At 44.9% G+C, this 16,819-nt stretch overlaps 1 protein-coding gene across 3 annotated transcripts in view; it reads right to left on the reverse strand.

The window, feature by feature from the left end:
• The window catches only part of LOC140202855 (voltage-dependent calcium channel gamma-3 subunit-like), an 89,321-nt gene extending 74,221 nt beyond the window's left edge, over window positions 1-15,100 (reverse strand). For 2 of the 3 annotated variants that reach the window (XM_072268319.1, XM_072268320.1), the window contains exon 1: window positions 14,720-15,089. In XM_072268319.1, coding sequence (XP_072124420.1) covers window positions 14,720-15,005 — 286 coding nt within the window. In that variant the 5' untranslated portion in view covers window positions 15,006-15,089. Of the gene's footprint in view, window positions 1-14,719 lie in introns of all 3 variants that reach the window. The other variant, XM_072268321.1, reaches the window with a different exon arrangement.
• Window positions 15,101-16,819: the final 1,719 nt, after the last annotated feature.

The raw sequence follows: 16,819 nt of genomic DNA on the forward strand, positions 1-16,819 counted from the left end.
TGGAGATTGAGGAGGCATTAGCTATGATCTTTCAAAAGTCGATAGATTCTAGCATGGTTCCGGAGGACTGGAAGATTGCAAATGTCACTCTGCTATTTAAGAAGGGGGCAAGGAAGCAAAAAGGAAATTATAGACCTGTTAGCTTGACATCGGTGGTTGCGAAGTTGTTGGAGTCAATTGTCAAGGACGAGGTTACAGAGTACCTGGAGGCATATGACAAGATAGGCAGAACTCAGCTTGGACTCCTTAGAGGAAAATCCTGCCTGACAAACCTACTACAATTTTTTGAGAAAATTACAAGTAGGCTAGACAAGGGAGATGCAGTGGATGTTGTATATTTGGATTTTCAGAAGGCCTTTGACAAGGTGCCACACATGAGGCTACTTAACAAGATAAGAGCCCATGGAATTATGGGAAAGTTACATACATGGATAGAGCGTTGGCTGATTGGCAAAAAACAGAGAGTGGGAATAAGGGATCCTATTCTGGTTGGCTGTCGGTTACCAGTGGTTTTCCACAGGGGTCCATGTTGGGGCCGCTTCTTTTTACATTGTATATCAATGATTTGGATTATGGAATAGATGGCTTTGTGGCTAAGTTTGCTGACGATACGAAGATAGGTGGAGGGGCCGGTAGTGCTGAGGAAATGGAGAGTCTGCAGAGAGGCTTGGATAGCTTGGAAGAATGGGCAAAGAAGTGGCAAATGAAATACCATGTTGGAAAGTGTATGGTTATGCACTTTGGCAGAAGAAATAATTGGGCAGACTATTATTTAAATGGGGACAGAATTCAAAGTTCTGACATGCAATGGGAACTTGGGAGTCCTTGTACATGATACCCTTAAGGTTAACCTTCAGGTTGAGTCGGTGGTGAAGAAGGCGAATGCAATGTTGGCATTCGTTTCTAGAGGAATAGAGTATAGGAGCAGGGATGTGATGTTGAGGCTCTATAAGGCGCAGGTGAGACCTCACTTGGAGTACTGTGGGCAGTTTTGGTCTCTTTATTTAAGAAAGGATGTGCTGATGTTGGAGAGGGTACAGAGAAGATTCACTAGAATAATTCCGGGAATGAGAGGGTTAACATATGAGGAACGTTTGTCCGCTCTTGGACTGTATTTCTTGGAGTTTAGAAGAATGAGAGGAGACCTCATAGAAACATTTCGAATGTTGAAAGGCATGGACAGAGTGGATGTGGGAAAGTTGTTTCCCATGATGGGGGAGTCTACTACAAGAGGGCATGACTTAAGGACTGAAGGGCGCCCATTCAGAACAGAAATGCGAAGAAATTTTTTTAGTCAGAGGGTGGTGAATCTATGGAATTTGTTGCCACAGGCAGCAGTGGAGGCCAAGTCATTGGGTGTATTTAAGGCAGAGATTGAAAGGTATCTGAGTAGCCAGGGCATCAAAGGTTATGGTGAGAAGGCGGGGGAGTGGGACTAAATGGAAGAATGGATTAGCTCATGATAAAATGGTGGAGCAGACTCGATGGGCCGAATGGACGACTTATGCTCCTTTGTCTTATGGTCTTACCTACTACCAGGCTGCACCATGATGCTCACCCTCCCTCTAGAGAATCTTCTGCAGCCGCTCTGAGACATCCTGGACCCTGGCAACACACCATCCTGGCTTCTCTTTCCTAGCCACAGAATTTCCTGTCAGTCTGGTTAACTACTGAGATTCCTCTGTCAGTGCCATTGGGCTGGCTACTGCTGCGTTGCCTTGATAGGTCACTCCCCCCAGCAGTATGCTTGTTGCTGAGAGGAATAGCCACAGGGGAACCCTGCACTGACTGTTTACTCCCCTGACTTCTCCTGGTGGTCACCCATATACTCTCTGAAGGCTGTACTCCGCCTGTGACCACCTTAGTAAAAGACTCATCAATGAAGTTTTTAGCCTCCTGACTTTCCTGAGTGCATCCAGCTCCATCTCTAATTCCTTGACTTTATCAGTCAGGAGCTGAAGTTGGGTGCACTTCCTGCAGGGAAACTGTTTTGGTACCCTGAAATCCCATATCTCACAGGAGGAGCATTCCACTTCCTGAACTGCCATCCTGCCTGCACTTGTTATGCTTCGAACATCTCAAACTTAATTTCCAGCCTATGCCTGTTCTTGCCCAAGCTTGTTGAGCCAAAGGCTGACACAATTTAGTCTCTTGTTTGCACATTGGGTTTTTGACTGTCTGTGTTGTGTGGGGTTTTTGACTGTGTTGTGTGGGGGTAGTATTGATCGTCTTTGTGTGGGGTGGGTTTGACTGTGTTGTGTGGGTTTCTTTGACTGTGCTGTGTGGGATTTTTTGACCGTCTTTGTTACATAGAAACATAGAAAACCTACAGCACAATACAGGCCCTTCGGCCCACAAAGCTGTGCTGAACATGTCCTTACCTGAGGAATTACCTAGGGTTACCCATAGGCCTCCATTTTTCTGAGCTCCATATACCTGTCCAGGAGTCTCTTAAAAGACCCTGTCATATCTGCCACCACCACTGTTGCTAGCAGCCCATTCCACGCACTCACCACTCTCTGCGTAAAAAGCTTAACCCTGACATCGCCTCTATACCTACTTCCAAGCACCTTAACACTGTGCCCTCTTATGCTAGCCATTTCAGCCCTAGAAAAAAAGCCTCTGATTATCCACACAATCAATGCCCCTCATCATCTTATATACCTCTATCAGGTCAACTCTCATCCTCCATCGCTACAAGGAAAAAAGTCTGAGTTCACTCAACCTATTCTCATAAGGCATGCTCTTCAATCCAGGCAACGTCCTTATAAATCTCCTCTGCACCCTCTCTATGGTTTCCACATCCTTCCTGTAGGTAGTGAGGCAACCAGAACTGAGCACAGTACTACAAGTGGGGTCTGACAAGAGTCCTATATAGCTGAAACATTACCTCTCGGCTCCTAAATTCAATCCCATGATTGATGAAAGCCAATGCACCATATACTTTCTTAACCACAGAGTCAACCTGTGGAGCAGCTTTGAGTGTCCTGTGGACTCAAGACCCAAAATCCCTCTGATACTCCACACTGCCAAGAGTCTTACCATTAATACTATATTCTATCATATTTGACCTACCAAAATGAACTACCTCACACTTATCTGGATGGAACTCCATCTTTGTTTGACTGTCTATGTTGTGTGGGGTATTTTTGACTGTCTATGTTGTGTGGAGTATTTTTAACTATCTTATGTGGGGTTTTTTGACTGACTGTGTTGTGGGTTTTTTTAAAACTGTCTTTGTTGTGTAGGTTTTTTTAAACTGTCTTTGTTGTGTGGGTTTTTTTGACTGTCTGTGTTGTGGGGTTTTTTGACTGACTCTGTTGTGTGGGTTTTTTTGACTATGTTGTGTGGGGGTTTTTTAAATCACTGAAGTAGGCGTGGGAATAAGGGAGAGGTTGGTGATGGTCTACATGTCCTTATGGACACACAGATCCCCATATGGTTGTCGGTCTCCATGACTGAATTGAAGCGTAGACACTGAACCAATGGCTTCCCTGTGTTCACTCTGAGATCCTGGGAAACCCAAGCTTTGTTTAATATTGATAATATCTGTAATAAAGGTATCATGTGGACCTTGGGAGGCAGGGTGCTCAAAGGCTACACATTTTGACAAACCTTTACAAATATTGTTTGTAATATTGTGTTCTTTTCCAAAGGCAAAGGGCTTTTAAGTGAGCAGAGATACGGAGTCTTTTCCAATGACAACTGTATGTCAAGGAGACCCAAGCTGTTGTTCTCTTGTGAGAGGTTTAATAATGCCTGTTTATCTGTTGGTAGAGCATTTCAGATAGTTGGAAAAGGCTGTAAAATGACCTCATACTGAGCTCACTATGGCAACAGGTACAAAATGGGCAGCAGTGTTCCGATCACCACCTCTGCTACAGCTGCTCATTGTCTCACCAGCCCAGAGCAGCATTAGTACAAGGGCAGGCAATATATTGGGAGCTGGGAACAGACCAAAACTCAACAAGAAAATACATCTAAATTCTCTTGGATCAACTGCCTCAGTTTCATTCCACAGAAAGCACAGTACTACAAGTGAGGTCTGACAAGAGTCCTATATAGCTATATATAGTCCTATATTGGCAGTGTGGAGTATCAGAGGGATTTTGGGTCTTGAGTCCACAGGACACTCAAAGCTGCTGCACAGGTTGACTCTGTGGTTAAGAAAGTATATGGTGCATTGGCTTTCATCAATCATGGGATTGAATTTAGGAGCCGAGAGGTAATGTTCAGTCCAACTCAGAGGTGTTTGGGACAATTGATGGCTGGGTTCAGAAGGTAGATTAAATTGATACCCAAAGCCACGCCTGGAATCCAGTCCCCCCTCCGCCCCATAGGACATAACAATCTGCCTTTGGAACACTAGTGAAATCTCTTCAAAAAACTAGCCTATGACAAGTAACACATACAAAATGCTGGAAGAACTCAGCAGGTTAGGCAGCATCTATGGAAAAGAGTACAGTTGACATTTCACACCATATAACAATTAACAATTACAGCACAGAAACAGGCCATCTTGGCCCTTCTAGTATACCAAGATCCTGCAACAGGACTGCTCTGGGCTGGTAGTAACTACTTTGATGAAATGGAATAAGACAATGAGCAACTGTAGCAGGGGTGGTGATCGGAACACTGCTGCCCATTTTGTACCTGTCGCAATAGTGAAAGCTCAGTATAAGGTCATTTCATAGCCTTTTCCAACTATCTGAAATGCTCTACCAGCAGATAAACATTGTCACTCTAGTAGACGTGGGAATAAGCAGTCCTGCTGAAGGGTCTCGGCCTGAAATGTTAAGTGTACTCTTTTCCTTAGATGCTGCCTGTCCTGCTGAGTTCCTCCAGCATTTTGCGTGTATTGCTTGGATTTCCAGCATCTGCAGATTTTCTCTTGTCTATGACAAGCAAGTGACATTAGGAAAGAGGGAGGAGTAACTGCAACATGCATCTTAAATGAATTTGTCCCTTTTGCAGAAACACTCATTCACACAAACCCTGGAACAGGTGGCATGAAGGGGGTCATAAAGTTTACACCATGAAAGAAGCTTCTCGGCCTCTCCTGTCCAGCCTGGATAAAGAAAGGAACTACACAGGATAACTATCCCCTCTTCTCAGTCCTGAGTTTGCAGCACTGAAGGTTAACAACTCTTCAGTGGCAATCTTTACTCGGTCCCAGAGGGTGCAGAATGGAGAATCTCAGTGGTATTGTTGCCTGTCTGCTGAGATATTCAGTTAAGGCTCAGATGCTCTCTGATGGATACAGAAGATTCCATTTACAGAAATGTTTTGCACAGTGTTCACAGCTATTCTTCAGTCAACAACTAACCGGAAAGTAATAAGAAAACGCAAACATGAGGAAATCTATTTTAACAAAGGCTTAGTCTCATTTTGAAGACCATGTCCAATTTCAAGCACTGCACTCAGCTTTAAAGGGGATACAGATGACATTTACAGGACTCCATGGTTGAAATGGACTTCCTTGGTGAGAGACTCCATGGTTAAAATGGAGAAGCTGGGATTCTCTAGGTTAAGAAAAGATGTCTTGATGAAGACATTTAAATTCTGAAATAAAAGCAGAACATGAGATATTCAGCAGGTGAAGCATCATCTATAGAGAGAGAAACATAATTAATATTTCAAGTCAAAGACTATTCCTTGGATTCTCTCTGATCCTGTTTCTCTCCATTGATGCTCCATTGTGCTTTGCTTTTACTTCAGCATTGTCTGTCTTCCAGTATCTTCAGAATTTGACTTTTTTGTAAAAGTTTTCAGTTATTTAAACTTAAAGAAAATTATTTCAGTTGTTGGGGAGTTAATAGTCAGGGAATATGATTAAAGTCGGTATAAGAAAAGCCATTTCACCCACTGAGTGGTTAACATTACAATGTGTTGTCTGACAGAGCATCGGGCACAGTATGTTCTCAATTATATTAACAAAATTAAGTTAGAGAGAATGTGAGCTCAAACTAAAATGCCTGTCAAGAGAGGTGATATAGACCTCGTGCTGACCCTTTCCCTGAGTGATATAGATAGATCGCAGAGATAGGGGAGTCAGAGACTGGAGGGCACAGATTTAAGGTGAGAGGGGAAAGACTGAAATAGAACCTGAGGGGCAACAGTGGGTGGTGGGTATATGGAATGAGTTGCCAGAGGAAGTGCTAGAGTGGTACAATTGCAACATTTAAAATGTACTTGGCTCAATATATGGATAGGAACGTTTTGGTGGAGACTGGCCAAATGCAGCTAAGTGGAACTAGCTCAGGAAGGCGCCTTGGTCAGTATGGATGAGTTGGGCCAAAGGACCCGCTTCCATGTTCTATGACAATGAATGAAACACAATTTAAAGTCATAGAGGCAGAGAGTCATAGAGCACTACAGCACAGAAACAAGCCCTTCAGCCCATCTGGTCTGTGTCAAACTGTTATTCTGCCCCGTCACATTGACCCAACCTTGGCCACAGCCCTTCATACTCCTCCTATCTATGTACCCTGCCAAACTTCTAAGCTATTCAACCTTTCCCTATAACTCAGGTCCTCAAGTCCCAGCAACATACTTTTCTCTGCACTCTTTCAATCTTATTGATATTTTTCCTGATGGTAGGTGACCAGAACTGCACACCTAATTCCAAATTAGGCCTTGACAAAGTCAGTGTAATATCTCAACTGCTGTACTTAGTACTTTGATTTATGAAAGCCAATATGCCAAAGGCTCTCTACCTATGCCACCACATTCAAGGAATTATGGAGCTGTATTCCCGGATCCCCGTTCCCTACTGTAAACCTAAATTCGCCGGACCAATAACCACAACACAAACAGTTCTTCACGTTATCCTTTTCACCAGTTTATTTGTTCAAACTCGGCCAGCAAGAGATGTGGAGCCGCACAACAGGGGGACAGAGTTTCTCTCCCTCTGGGGGCTCATATCAGCAGGTTACATACAGCAACATTTATACAGTTCAAAGAGACCATCATTATCCATATATGGAGTTGTTTTCTGGTTCTTAGTACAAGATTGTCAAACTACAAGGTACAGAGGGTCAGACAAAGGAGTAGTCAGCCTTGGAGTTTTTAAATCAGACACACACACACACACACACACACACACACACACACACACACACACACACATCTGTTACTTTACAGAATCAGACAGTTCTGTCCTTGATTAAAACAGAGAAGTAGTTTACCAGATAATTCTGCCAGGCAGACGTCACTAAGTCATGCTGACAGAGTACATTTTTGCAGAAATCGTTAACCCCTTACTATCCCAATTCCCTTAAAACTTCATCATTCCCATTTTATGATAACATGTTATAACAGACTATTACTTTCACGGCATGACATAAAACATAGCCAAAGGCACTGTAAGATACAGACAATGAATAAAATTAATACAATCAGACTTCCAAAATGTAGAAACACCCCCCGGAAGTCCCCGAATATGTTAAAGGGCCAGGGCCATCCCCCTGCCTCACTAGTCCCAAAGTAATAACTCATCTCCTTCTATCTTAGGCCACAAACTTATCAATCACCCCTGATATTAACTTCAAACTTTCTGCATAATCACTCAAAGAGTTGAACTCCTTCTATCATAGGCCAGAAGCCTATCAATCACCCCTGCTGTGGACACTTTCTGGAGGTCCAAGATCTGTATGCTCCACGACCGCTGGACTAAGTGTGTAAATGTAGGAGGAGACTATGTTGAAAAATAAATGTGCTGGGTTTTCTAAAATTGAATTCTTCTACCTTAGACCATGAACTTATCAATCACCCCTCGTAGAGCTGAGTGTAAGTTGTTTACAAAGGTAGCATTACTAATGGGGTGGCCAGAGGAAGTCAGGAATCCCCAAAGTTCCCTGAGAGGCCCATAGTCAGTGCATAATGAGAGTCTGTGTAAACGTTTGCACTTTAGTCTGTTGCTAGGATACAGGCACGAGTCAGAGCAAACAGCTCACCCTTCTGGGCAGAGACAGCTGTTTCAAAAGAGGTCTGCTCAATTACTTCACTGTCTGTCACTAACACATAGCCAGAACATCGTATCCCTGCTGGATCTACAAAAGAGCTTCCATCCTCATAAAATGTTGCCTCGGGCTTGAGGAGGTATTGCGGAAGGGATGGGAGAGTCTGTCCTTCTTTCACGGTGATCCGGACAGGGGGGCAGTTGGTGTGGCCGACGTCATGGCCTGAAATTGCCCAGAGATGGGGTACAACGTCTTGGGTTGAGTTAAAAGTCTTGGGTTGGGTTAAAAGAATGTCTTACCAGATGTCCCATCTTCACCTCTGACTCCTTCCAGTATCGGAGTTGGCCCGCGGCCAAGTCTTGCCAGTTTCCCTCAGTGCTGGAGGCTTGTTTCGTTAGGGCGTAGGCAAGGAATCCTAGGCTCTTTGACTTGAACCCAGGGCCAACCCTAACGGTAATATGGGGAACCACCAGTCTTGTCTGTCACCAAAGGGAATCCAGAACTTTGGCCAGTAATGCACTGCCCTCTTTTCCTTTAACCTCTCAATCACCGTGACTGGGAACTTCTGTCCCTCGAAGGGTGCATAATATTGGCTTTCCTCAGTTATCACCCCGTAGGATCATAGCACAGAGTCACATGAGGGTCTGCTCCTGTCAGAGGGGGTTCAAACGAAGTGGAGTCCAGATTAAGTGCCCACCACTGAGGGGGTCGGTAACTGGGGAAGCTTTTAGTTGTTTACTAGTCCTAGGATGATACCCTTGTCTGTGCATAGAATCTCGACTTCCAATGGACAGAGCAATTCTCTCCCTGCTAGATTACACCACAGACTGGTAGTGGCTGTAAGTGAAACCTCACACTGGTTCCCCTGGAATTCCACCTGCAGTGGTTGGGTACATGAATACATACGTTCTGTGCCTTTGGACCCAGTCAGAGTGATTGTAGCATCTGATAGCTGGAATCCCTGTTCCGATACTATGGGTTGTGCCCCCATATCAATCATAAATGGAATTGGAATTCCAGCAACTTGCAATATTACATTTGGCTCTTCCTGAGGGGTGGTACTCACAGCAAGGAGCATCCTGGCTTGTCAATTTCTCAACAGGTTGTGGGCAGAGAATGCAGTTGTTGTCCCCACCTATCCCTTGGTAGGTTTTTGTTCCTAGTTCTGATCCCCAGATATAGCCCAATCGCGTCCTTCTTCCCGCTGAACATACACATATTCACCTTTAATATTAGTTCCCTTCAGGGTTGATCGGGATTCGAAAGCCGGGTCCCAATGATATGTCAAAGCTCGTCACATTCGATTTCAGTCATTGTCAGACTAATCCATGTTATTTGTTTTAATCATGTTGGCTAACTTAGTTGGTAAGCATTGGAGCAGTAAGGCATTAAACTGGAGGAACAGATTCCCATTATTAGAGGCTTGGTCTCCTGCAAAAGTGCCGTTGTAGGCCGCAAATCACTCCTGATAGTCTGGTCCCCAATTTCCCAGGCTTAGGTTTGCATTCAAGTATTTTAGTGATATTTACAGGTTGTTGGAGAGCCCTTTCCAAGGCTTGAATAATCCGATCTGTCTGTTCATTCTTATTATGGATTCCCGCCTGTAACTCCTGATAGGTTTGGCATCTTAATTCTGCCTTCCATTTCTGCCCCTCATCAGCTGAGAGAATCATGCAGCAGAGACCCAATAAATCTTGCGGGGTCGCATTATACATTTGTATAGTACTGTGGCCAAGTGGTTAAGGCATCTGTCTAGTGATCTGAAGGTCATTAGTTCGAGCCTCAACTGAGGCAGCGTGTTGTGCCCTTGAGCAAGGCACTTAACCACACATTGCTCTGCGATGACACCGGTGCCAAGCTGTATATGGGTCCTAGCGCCCTTCCCTTGGACAACATCAGTGGCGTGGAGAGGGGAGACTTGCAGCATGGGCAACTGCTGGTCTTCCATACAACTTTGCCCAGGCTTCAGTCAACATCGAAAATCGATGGACAGCCGAAGAGAAGAAGACGACGACAGCGGACATACTGAGCAAACTGTGCTGGTTTTTCCTCTCTATCTGGGGCCTAATTCATGATCATTATCATTTCTTGAGGCTTCCGGGGTGCATACACAGGAATTACTGAGGGCTGTCCCTCCTCCGCTGCTCATGGACTGGGCAGCATTTGGGTGGGCAATTGTCTTTGTGGAGCCATTAACTCTGGGGTTTTATTGGATTCTTCCCTCCCTGTCTCGGAATAATCCTCAGTATTCCCCTCCTGGATCTCAGGGTATAGAGAGCATACCCTTCCCTGTTTTACCCGAGTGGCTACCGTATCTGAGTACTGGGAGGATTGGGGTTCGGGAGCACTGGGTGCACTTGGCCCCTGGTAAGGTGGAGGATACAATGGGTGCTCAATCCTCATCGTGGTCACTGTCCTCAAACAGGGTCGGTATGCCAGACATACGTTCAGGATCCCGTACTGGCCCTGGATCTCACACGCAGCACTGCCGATCTAAACCTTCCTGTCTGTGCATATCTGCCTTTGCCTGTTTTCTTTGTCTTTCTCGTTCTCTTTTTCTTCTCCCATCTACCCATTCAGACTCTGCCTTCAACATTTCCCAACTCTTGGGAGTGCCATCACCTGTACATATCTCTACCCCTTTATCACATGCATTGTTCCTCCAAATGGCTAGTAAAGTACTATTCCATTTGGTATCAGCTTTATCTTTCCATTCTTTAGTCAATAATTTCCACCCTTTACCACAATTCTTTTTCCAAATTAAATTTATTGCTTGTTCACAAGAGGTTATATCCCAAGTTCCCCCTGGTGGCCACACACCATTTCCCAGTTTCTTTGTCAGTGCTGCACTTAACATCCGGAGATCCTTTTCCTTATCTGGTATTTGTTCACACATAGACTGCAGGTGAGCCCCTTTCCCCTCTGTACCTAACGCCTGTCCCGTCCGGTGCTGGTCAATTTACCGGGTCAACCGCCTGTCGCCCAATTAGTTACTTCAATTTACCAGGCCACTGCCACTGGATCGATGGGTCAATTAGAATAGACCAGGTCGGTTATCCCCTTAACTAATTACTGGGTTGCTGCCACCAGCCCCAAAATGTAATAGGTTACTGCCACTAACCCACTGCCCAATCACCGCAACCAACCCAAAAGAAAATGTAATAGATCACTGCCACTGATCCGCTGCCCAATTCTTCAGCACCCGCAGACTTTAATACGCACAAAAACAACTGCTTACCTTATTCTCCTGGTCCTGGTGGTTTGTTGGATCCCGTCAAGTTACAGGTTCCTTGGGGCGAGGGGCGGGAGTTTTGAATGAGTGGAAGGGACGGTCAGAGGTAAAACGCCACGGGGCGCCCTACCGCCTGTTTACACTCACCCGGAATCCCCCGTCACTTATTCAGCTCATAGGGACTTTCCCAATGTTGGGATCCAAGTCACGGCACTTAAATTTGCCGGACCAATAACCACACTGCAAACAGTTCTTCATGTTATCCTTTTCACCAGTTTATTTGTTCAAACTCAGCCAGCAAGAGATGCGGAGCCGCACAACAGGGGGACAGAGTTCCTCTCCCTCTGAGGGCTCGTATCAGACCTCTATCAACAGGTTACATACAGCAACATTTACACAGTTCAAAGAGACCATCATTACCATATATGGAGTTGTTTTCCAGTTCTTAGTACAAGATTGTGAAACTACAAGGTATAGAGGGTCAGACAAAGGAGTAGTCAGCCTTGGAATTTTTAATCAGACACACACACACATCTGTTACTTTACAGAATCAGATAGTTCCGTCCTTGATTAAAACAGAAAAGTAGTTTACCAGATAATTCTGCCAGGCAGACATTACTCAGTCACGCTGACAGAGTATATTTTTGCCAAAATCATTAACCCCTTACTATCCCAATTTCCTCAAAACTTCATCATTACTGTTCTCTGTGCAAGTCCTACCCTGATTTATTGGACAAGGGATCAGTATAATGGTTAGATGGCAGTAGTCATTCTCCTCAGAGCAAAGAATGATGACAAAGTGATGGCTGTTTGGACAAGGTATACAAAAGGAGGTTTCTCCCATTTGCAGACCAAGGGACACAGGTTTAAAACACTGACTGAAAGATACACACTGAGAAACATTTTTACTCGGGCACTAGTTAGGAGCAGGAGTATCATGTGAGAAGGAGCAGAGTGAGTGCTTTCAAAATGGGACGAAGTCACACATTACTGTGGTAATAGAGCAGGGATTGGGACAGAGGAGGTGCCACCCCACCTGCCCTGTTACCTTACTCTGGTTATGTGAAATATTTCAGCATTTTTTACATCTGTTCCCTCAATTTCTACCTTGCAACAATTAATTGCTGTGAAACACATTGTGATATGTTTATTGCAGAACACGGATGACTGCTAAATGCTTTCAGTAATCAAGGCAAAACTGCCTTATTTACCTAAGGTCATTCTTTCCATAGAAATTGATAGAAAATTACTACAACACTGAAATTACTGACAAAGGCTTTTCTGACGTCGCACCTTACATCCCCAGGCATGAGATCAATTCACATCACCAATTTTTCTAGTCTGCATCAAAAAATCCAGTTGCATCAACAGGTTAACTTGTAATATTAACTGTTTTCCCACTGTACTAGTGCTGATGATCCACAGTATTTCCAGCATTTTCTATTTTTTCATACTTCCAGTAACTAGTATTTTGAATCTCTCAATTCCAGTAATGTTTTACAGCCTCTCAAGAACAAGGGAGCACAGGTTTAAGGCTAGAGGGCAACTTGGGAGACAACAAAGCGTGGTATTTATGTGGAATGAGCTGCCAGTGGAAGTGGTTGAAACAGATACAATAACAATTTGTAAAGGGTGTTTGGACAGTGACATGGATTGTATAAAAGTTACGTTATAAGCCAAACACTGGCCAATGGGACTAGACTGGTTGGGCATGAACCAGTTGGGCCAAATTGTTTGCTGTAAACTCTATGATAATCCTCCTCTTTATCTCCTTCTATTTCCATCTCCCCCAGACAGATCAGCTGCAATTAACAGAAAAACAAACTGCTGGAGGTTTTCAGCAGATCTAGCAGCATCTGTGGAGGCAGAGCAATGGTTGATGTTCTAGGTCAAAACTCCAGATTGCAGCATCTCCAGTCTCTTGTGTCTCTCTCCCAACCAAATTCTGCCATTCACTCTTTGTTACATTCATTCTCTTCACCCTTTCCCTCTCTGCACCACAAAATGTCTTTTTCTCTAACTTCCTCAGTTCTACATGAACTAAAACATAAATTACATTTCTCTCTGCACAGATGTGGCCTCTTCCCCCAGGTAATTCCAACATTGTGTTTGATTTTACATTCCCAACACCTGCATCTTTTTGATTTTTTAATATAGTTACTTTCCTTTTAACCAAGTGAATCCTTCCCATTGCTGGTACAAGTGATACATTTCAAAGTGATTAATTTAATGACAGCGCAGACCGAAAAAAGAATTTCCCTAATCTGGAAGTCTTTTAAACATTCAACCTCACTGACAACAATTGGTTTGGGTCTCTTCTGTTTAGTCACATTACAATGAAGAATCTATCCTTTCCTGTAATTCAGATGAATGACAGCTGATAACATCTATGAGAGTTGAGGCAAAGATGATGCTCCCTGTGACTGGGCTGCCTAGAACAATGGGGCACTTCCCCAAATTCAGAGATTGCTCATGAAAAGAAATTTCGATTTCCAACTGGTAGTGAATCTTAGGAAATTCTATCTCAAAGTGAGAATGAAGACTCAGGTTCTGAATACATCAATTGTATTGACTGCTTGCTCTCAGTCACAGCTATTTCTGTGATCCTCTCCACACACATTTGTTCCAACAGTTCCAAAGGTTCATTAATTATCAAAGTATACAACTCTGAAATTCCTATTCTCCAGATAGCCATGAAACCAAGAAAGAAAAGAGTGGCAGCACGATCATCTCAGGATCGCTGTCGTAACCCGGGGGATTTACTGTGGATATTCAGCACGTGAAGGGAAATAGGTTCATGTAGGAAAATGTTGCTTTCACCTTGACCCCATGGTGAGCCTCAGCCATCCTCCTCTGTTGGGATATTCAGGTCTAATGGTTAAAACCTGTTTATCACGCTGTGGTATTCTGATTTGACTGTGAGAAAACCCTTGTTTAATGTACTTTTCAGCCGAATAGGTCAAAAGAATCAGAGACTTGTGTCAAAGAGCACGGGTTATCCTACAGCTGCGGAGTATTTCCCGAGTCGATGCCGCTCACAGCGACTGTCAGCTGTGTTTTAACGCGAGCTGGGGTTGCTTTACCCTGGCAGCCGCCCATTTCTCGTGTTACATGTGGCAGTTTATTTCGCTCCTGGGGCAGTTACCGCATTATAACTCGGATAACTCTGGTTAGGGACTGTAAACCCTGTCACTTCGGTAGAATTACCTTGTTTCAAGATTTATCTCCCGTGACCCTTTTTATACAAACAACTACATTTTGAAGTTCAAGTCCCGACGAACCGATCCCGAAAGTGCGGGGCTGCTCTTCCCTCTATCCCCACTTCACCCTTGGACCCACACCCGTATCAGTTCTAAGAACCGGGACCGGGACCAGCACCCGGCAAGTGGCGGAATGTTACTAAGGGTAGGGATTCGGGGAGGGGTGGATGGGGAGGGAGCCGCAGGGAGAGTGGTCTCAGGATCCCGGGAGAAAGATGAAGTGGGTTCGGGGAGGGAGGTCTCGGGTTCTTCAATCCGCCACCTACCTTCCAAGCAGCAGGTCCTCCAGAGGCCGGAGTGGGTCATCACCTCCTCGTTCTTGCGGACCGTGTCGTTGTCGCCGCCGCCCTTGCTACGACACACGCCCCGGGAGTACAGCCAGTAGTCAGTGCCCACGGCGATTGTCATCAGGGTGAAGGCGGCGAACGCCCCCGCCGTGGTCAGTAGCATCTGCAGTCCCCGCTCGCAGCCGGCCCCCATCTCGGAACGGGACACTGGCCCAGCCCACCCGAGTAATGACAGCCTGAGCCCAAACCTTGGCGCCGTTGGCATGGACAGAGGAAGGGAGACGGTGTGTGTGTGTGTGGTGGGGTGGGGGGTGTGGTTCCATTTGCAGCCCGCCCCGTAACGTGACTCCCGCTCTCGGCCAGCGAGGGCTCAGGAGAAGCGGGAAGGAGATCCCTTACCCTCCCCAAACCTCTCGCCTCCAAACCCTATCTAATCTCAAGCCCCTCCCCATCGCTCATTCCCAACGCCTTCTTCACTTACTCACCACAATCGTAACTCCTATCCCCAAACCTCCTTCCCATCGCCCACTCCCAACAGCCCTTCCCATTCCTCAGCCTAACCTTATTAGGATAGGGCACATTTTAAGTTGCTTGGAAGTAGGTACAGAGGAGATATCAGGTGTAAGTTTTTTTACGCGGAGAGTGGTGAGTGCGTGGAATGGGCTGCCGGCGACGGTGGTGGAGGCGGATACGATAGGAACTTTTAAGAGACCCCTCGACAGGTACATGGAGCTTAAAAAATGAAAGGTGTTTTGTGGGATCTTGCTTTATCCAGGCTTGTTGTGTAAATTGCATTCATTAAGCTTCTTGCTTTTCTAAGGTGTAAATTTTCAACAATCAGACCTATTCCATTTCCCAATTCTGTCTCACAGGTGTTGGGGTGGAGATAGGTCTCTACCAAAGGAGCTGGAAGCTGCTCCTTCCTTCTGCTAGCCTGCAGGTCACCGTTGGGCAAGGTGTTAGCTCCCTGATCAGGGCCTCATGCAGCCATGGGGGCAAGTGGTTGGTCGTATGAGCAGCTAGTGCATATCATGGCCTGGTTATGTGATCACTGACGCCAAGCAGACAATCTCTGAAGAGCTTAGTAATGGCTGGGATCACCCATCATGTAAAGACACTGCCCAGGCATCATGAAGTGTGTGAAGTTAACATTACAAGAGAGATGGTTCTTGGGAAACTGAAAGGTCCGAAGGCAGTCAAGTCACCTGGACCAGATGATGTACACCCCATAGTTCTGAAAGAGGTAGGTGGATGGAGTGATTGTGGAGCTATTAGTAATGATCTTTCAAGAATCACTAGGTTCTGCAATGGTTCCAGGAGAGTGGAAATTTGCAAATGTCACTTCCCTCTTCAAGAAGGGGGAGAGACAGAAGAAAGGAAACTATTGGCCAGTTAATCTAACTTCAGTGGTTGGGAAGATGTTGGAAATAATTATTAAGGATGAGGTCTCAGATTACTTGGAGGCACATGATAAAATAAACTGTAGTCAGCATGGTTTCCTCAAGGGAAAATCTTGCCTGACAATTATTTTTGAATTCTTTGAAGAAATAACAAGCAGGATAGACAATAGATAATTGGTTGATGTTGCATACTTGGATTTTCAGAGGGCCTTTGACAAGGTGCTACATATGAGGCTGTTTAACAAGCTATAAGCCCATGGTATTACAGGAAAGATACTAGCATGAATAAAGCAGTGGCTGATTGGCAGGAGGCAAAGAGTGGGAAATTAAGGGAGCTTTTTCTGACTGGCTGCTGATGACTAGTGGTGTTCCACAGGGGTCTGTGTTGGGACTGATTATTTATACATTATATTTCAATGATATGGATGATGGAATTGATAGCTTTGTTGCAAAGTTTGCAGCTGATATGAAGATAAGTGGAAGGACAGGTAATTTTGAGGAAGTAGAAAGTCTGTAAAAGGAATTAGATAGTTTAGGAGAAAGGGCAAAGAAATGGCAGATGGAATACAGTGTCAGGAAGTGTATGGTCACTCACTTTGGTAGAAGAAATGAAAGGGTAGCTATTTTCTAAATTGAGAGAAAATACGAAAAAAAGAAGCACAAAGGGATTTGGAAGTCC

This window comes from Mobula birostris, chromosome 9 (assembly GCF_030028105.1).
Source record: "Mobula birostris isolate sMobBir1 chromosome 9, sMobBir1.hap1, whole genome shotgun sequence".
Lineage (NCBI taxonomy): Eukaryota > Metazoa > Chordata > Chondrichthyes > Myliobatiformes > Myliobatidae > Mobula > Mobula birostris.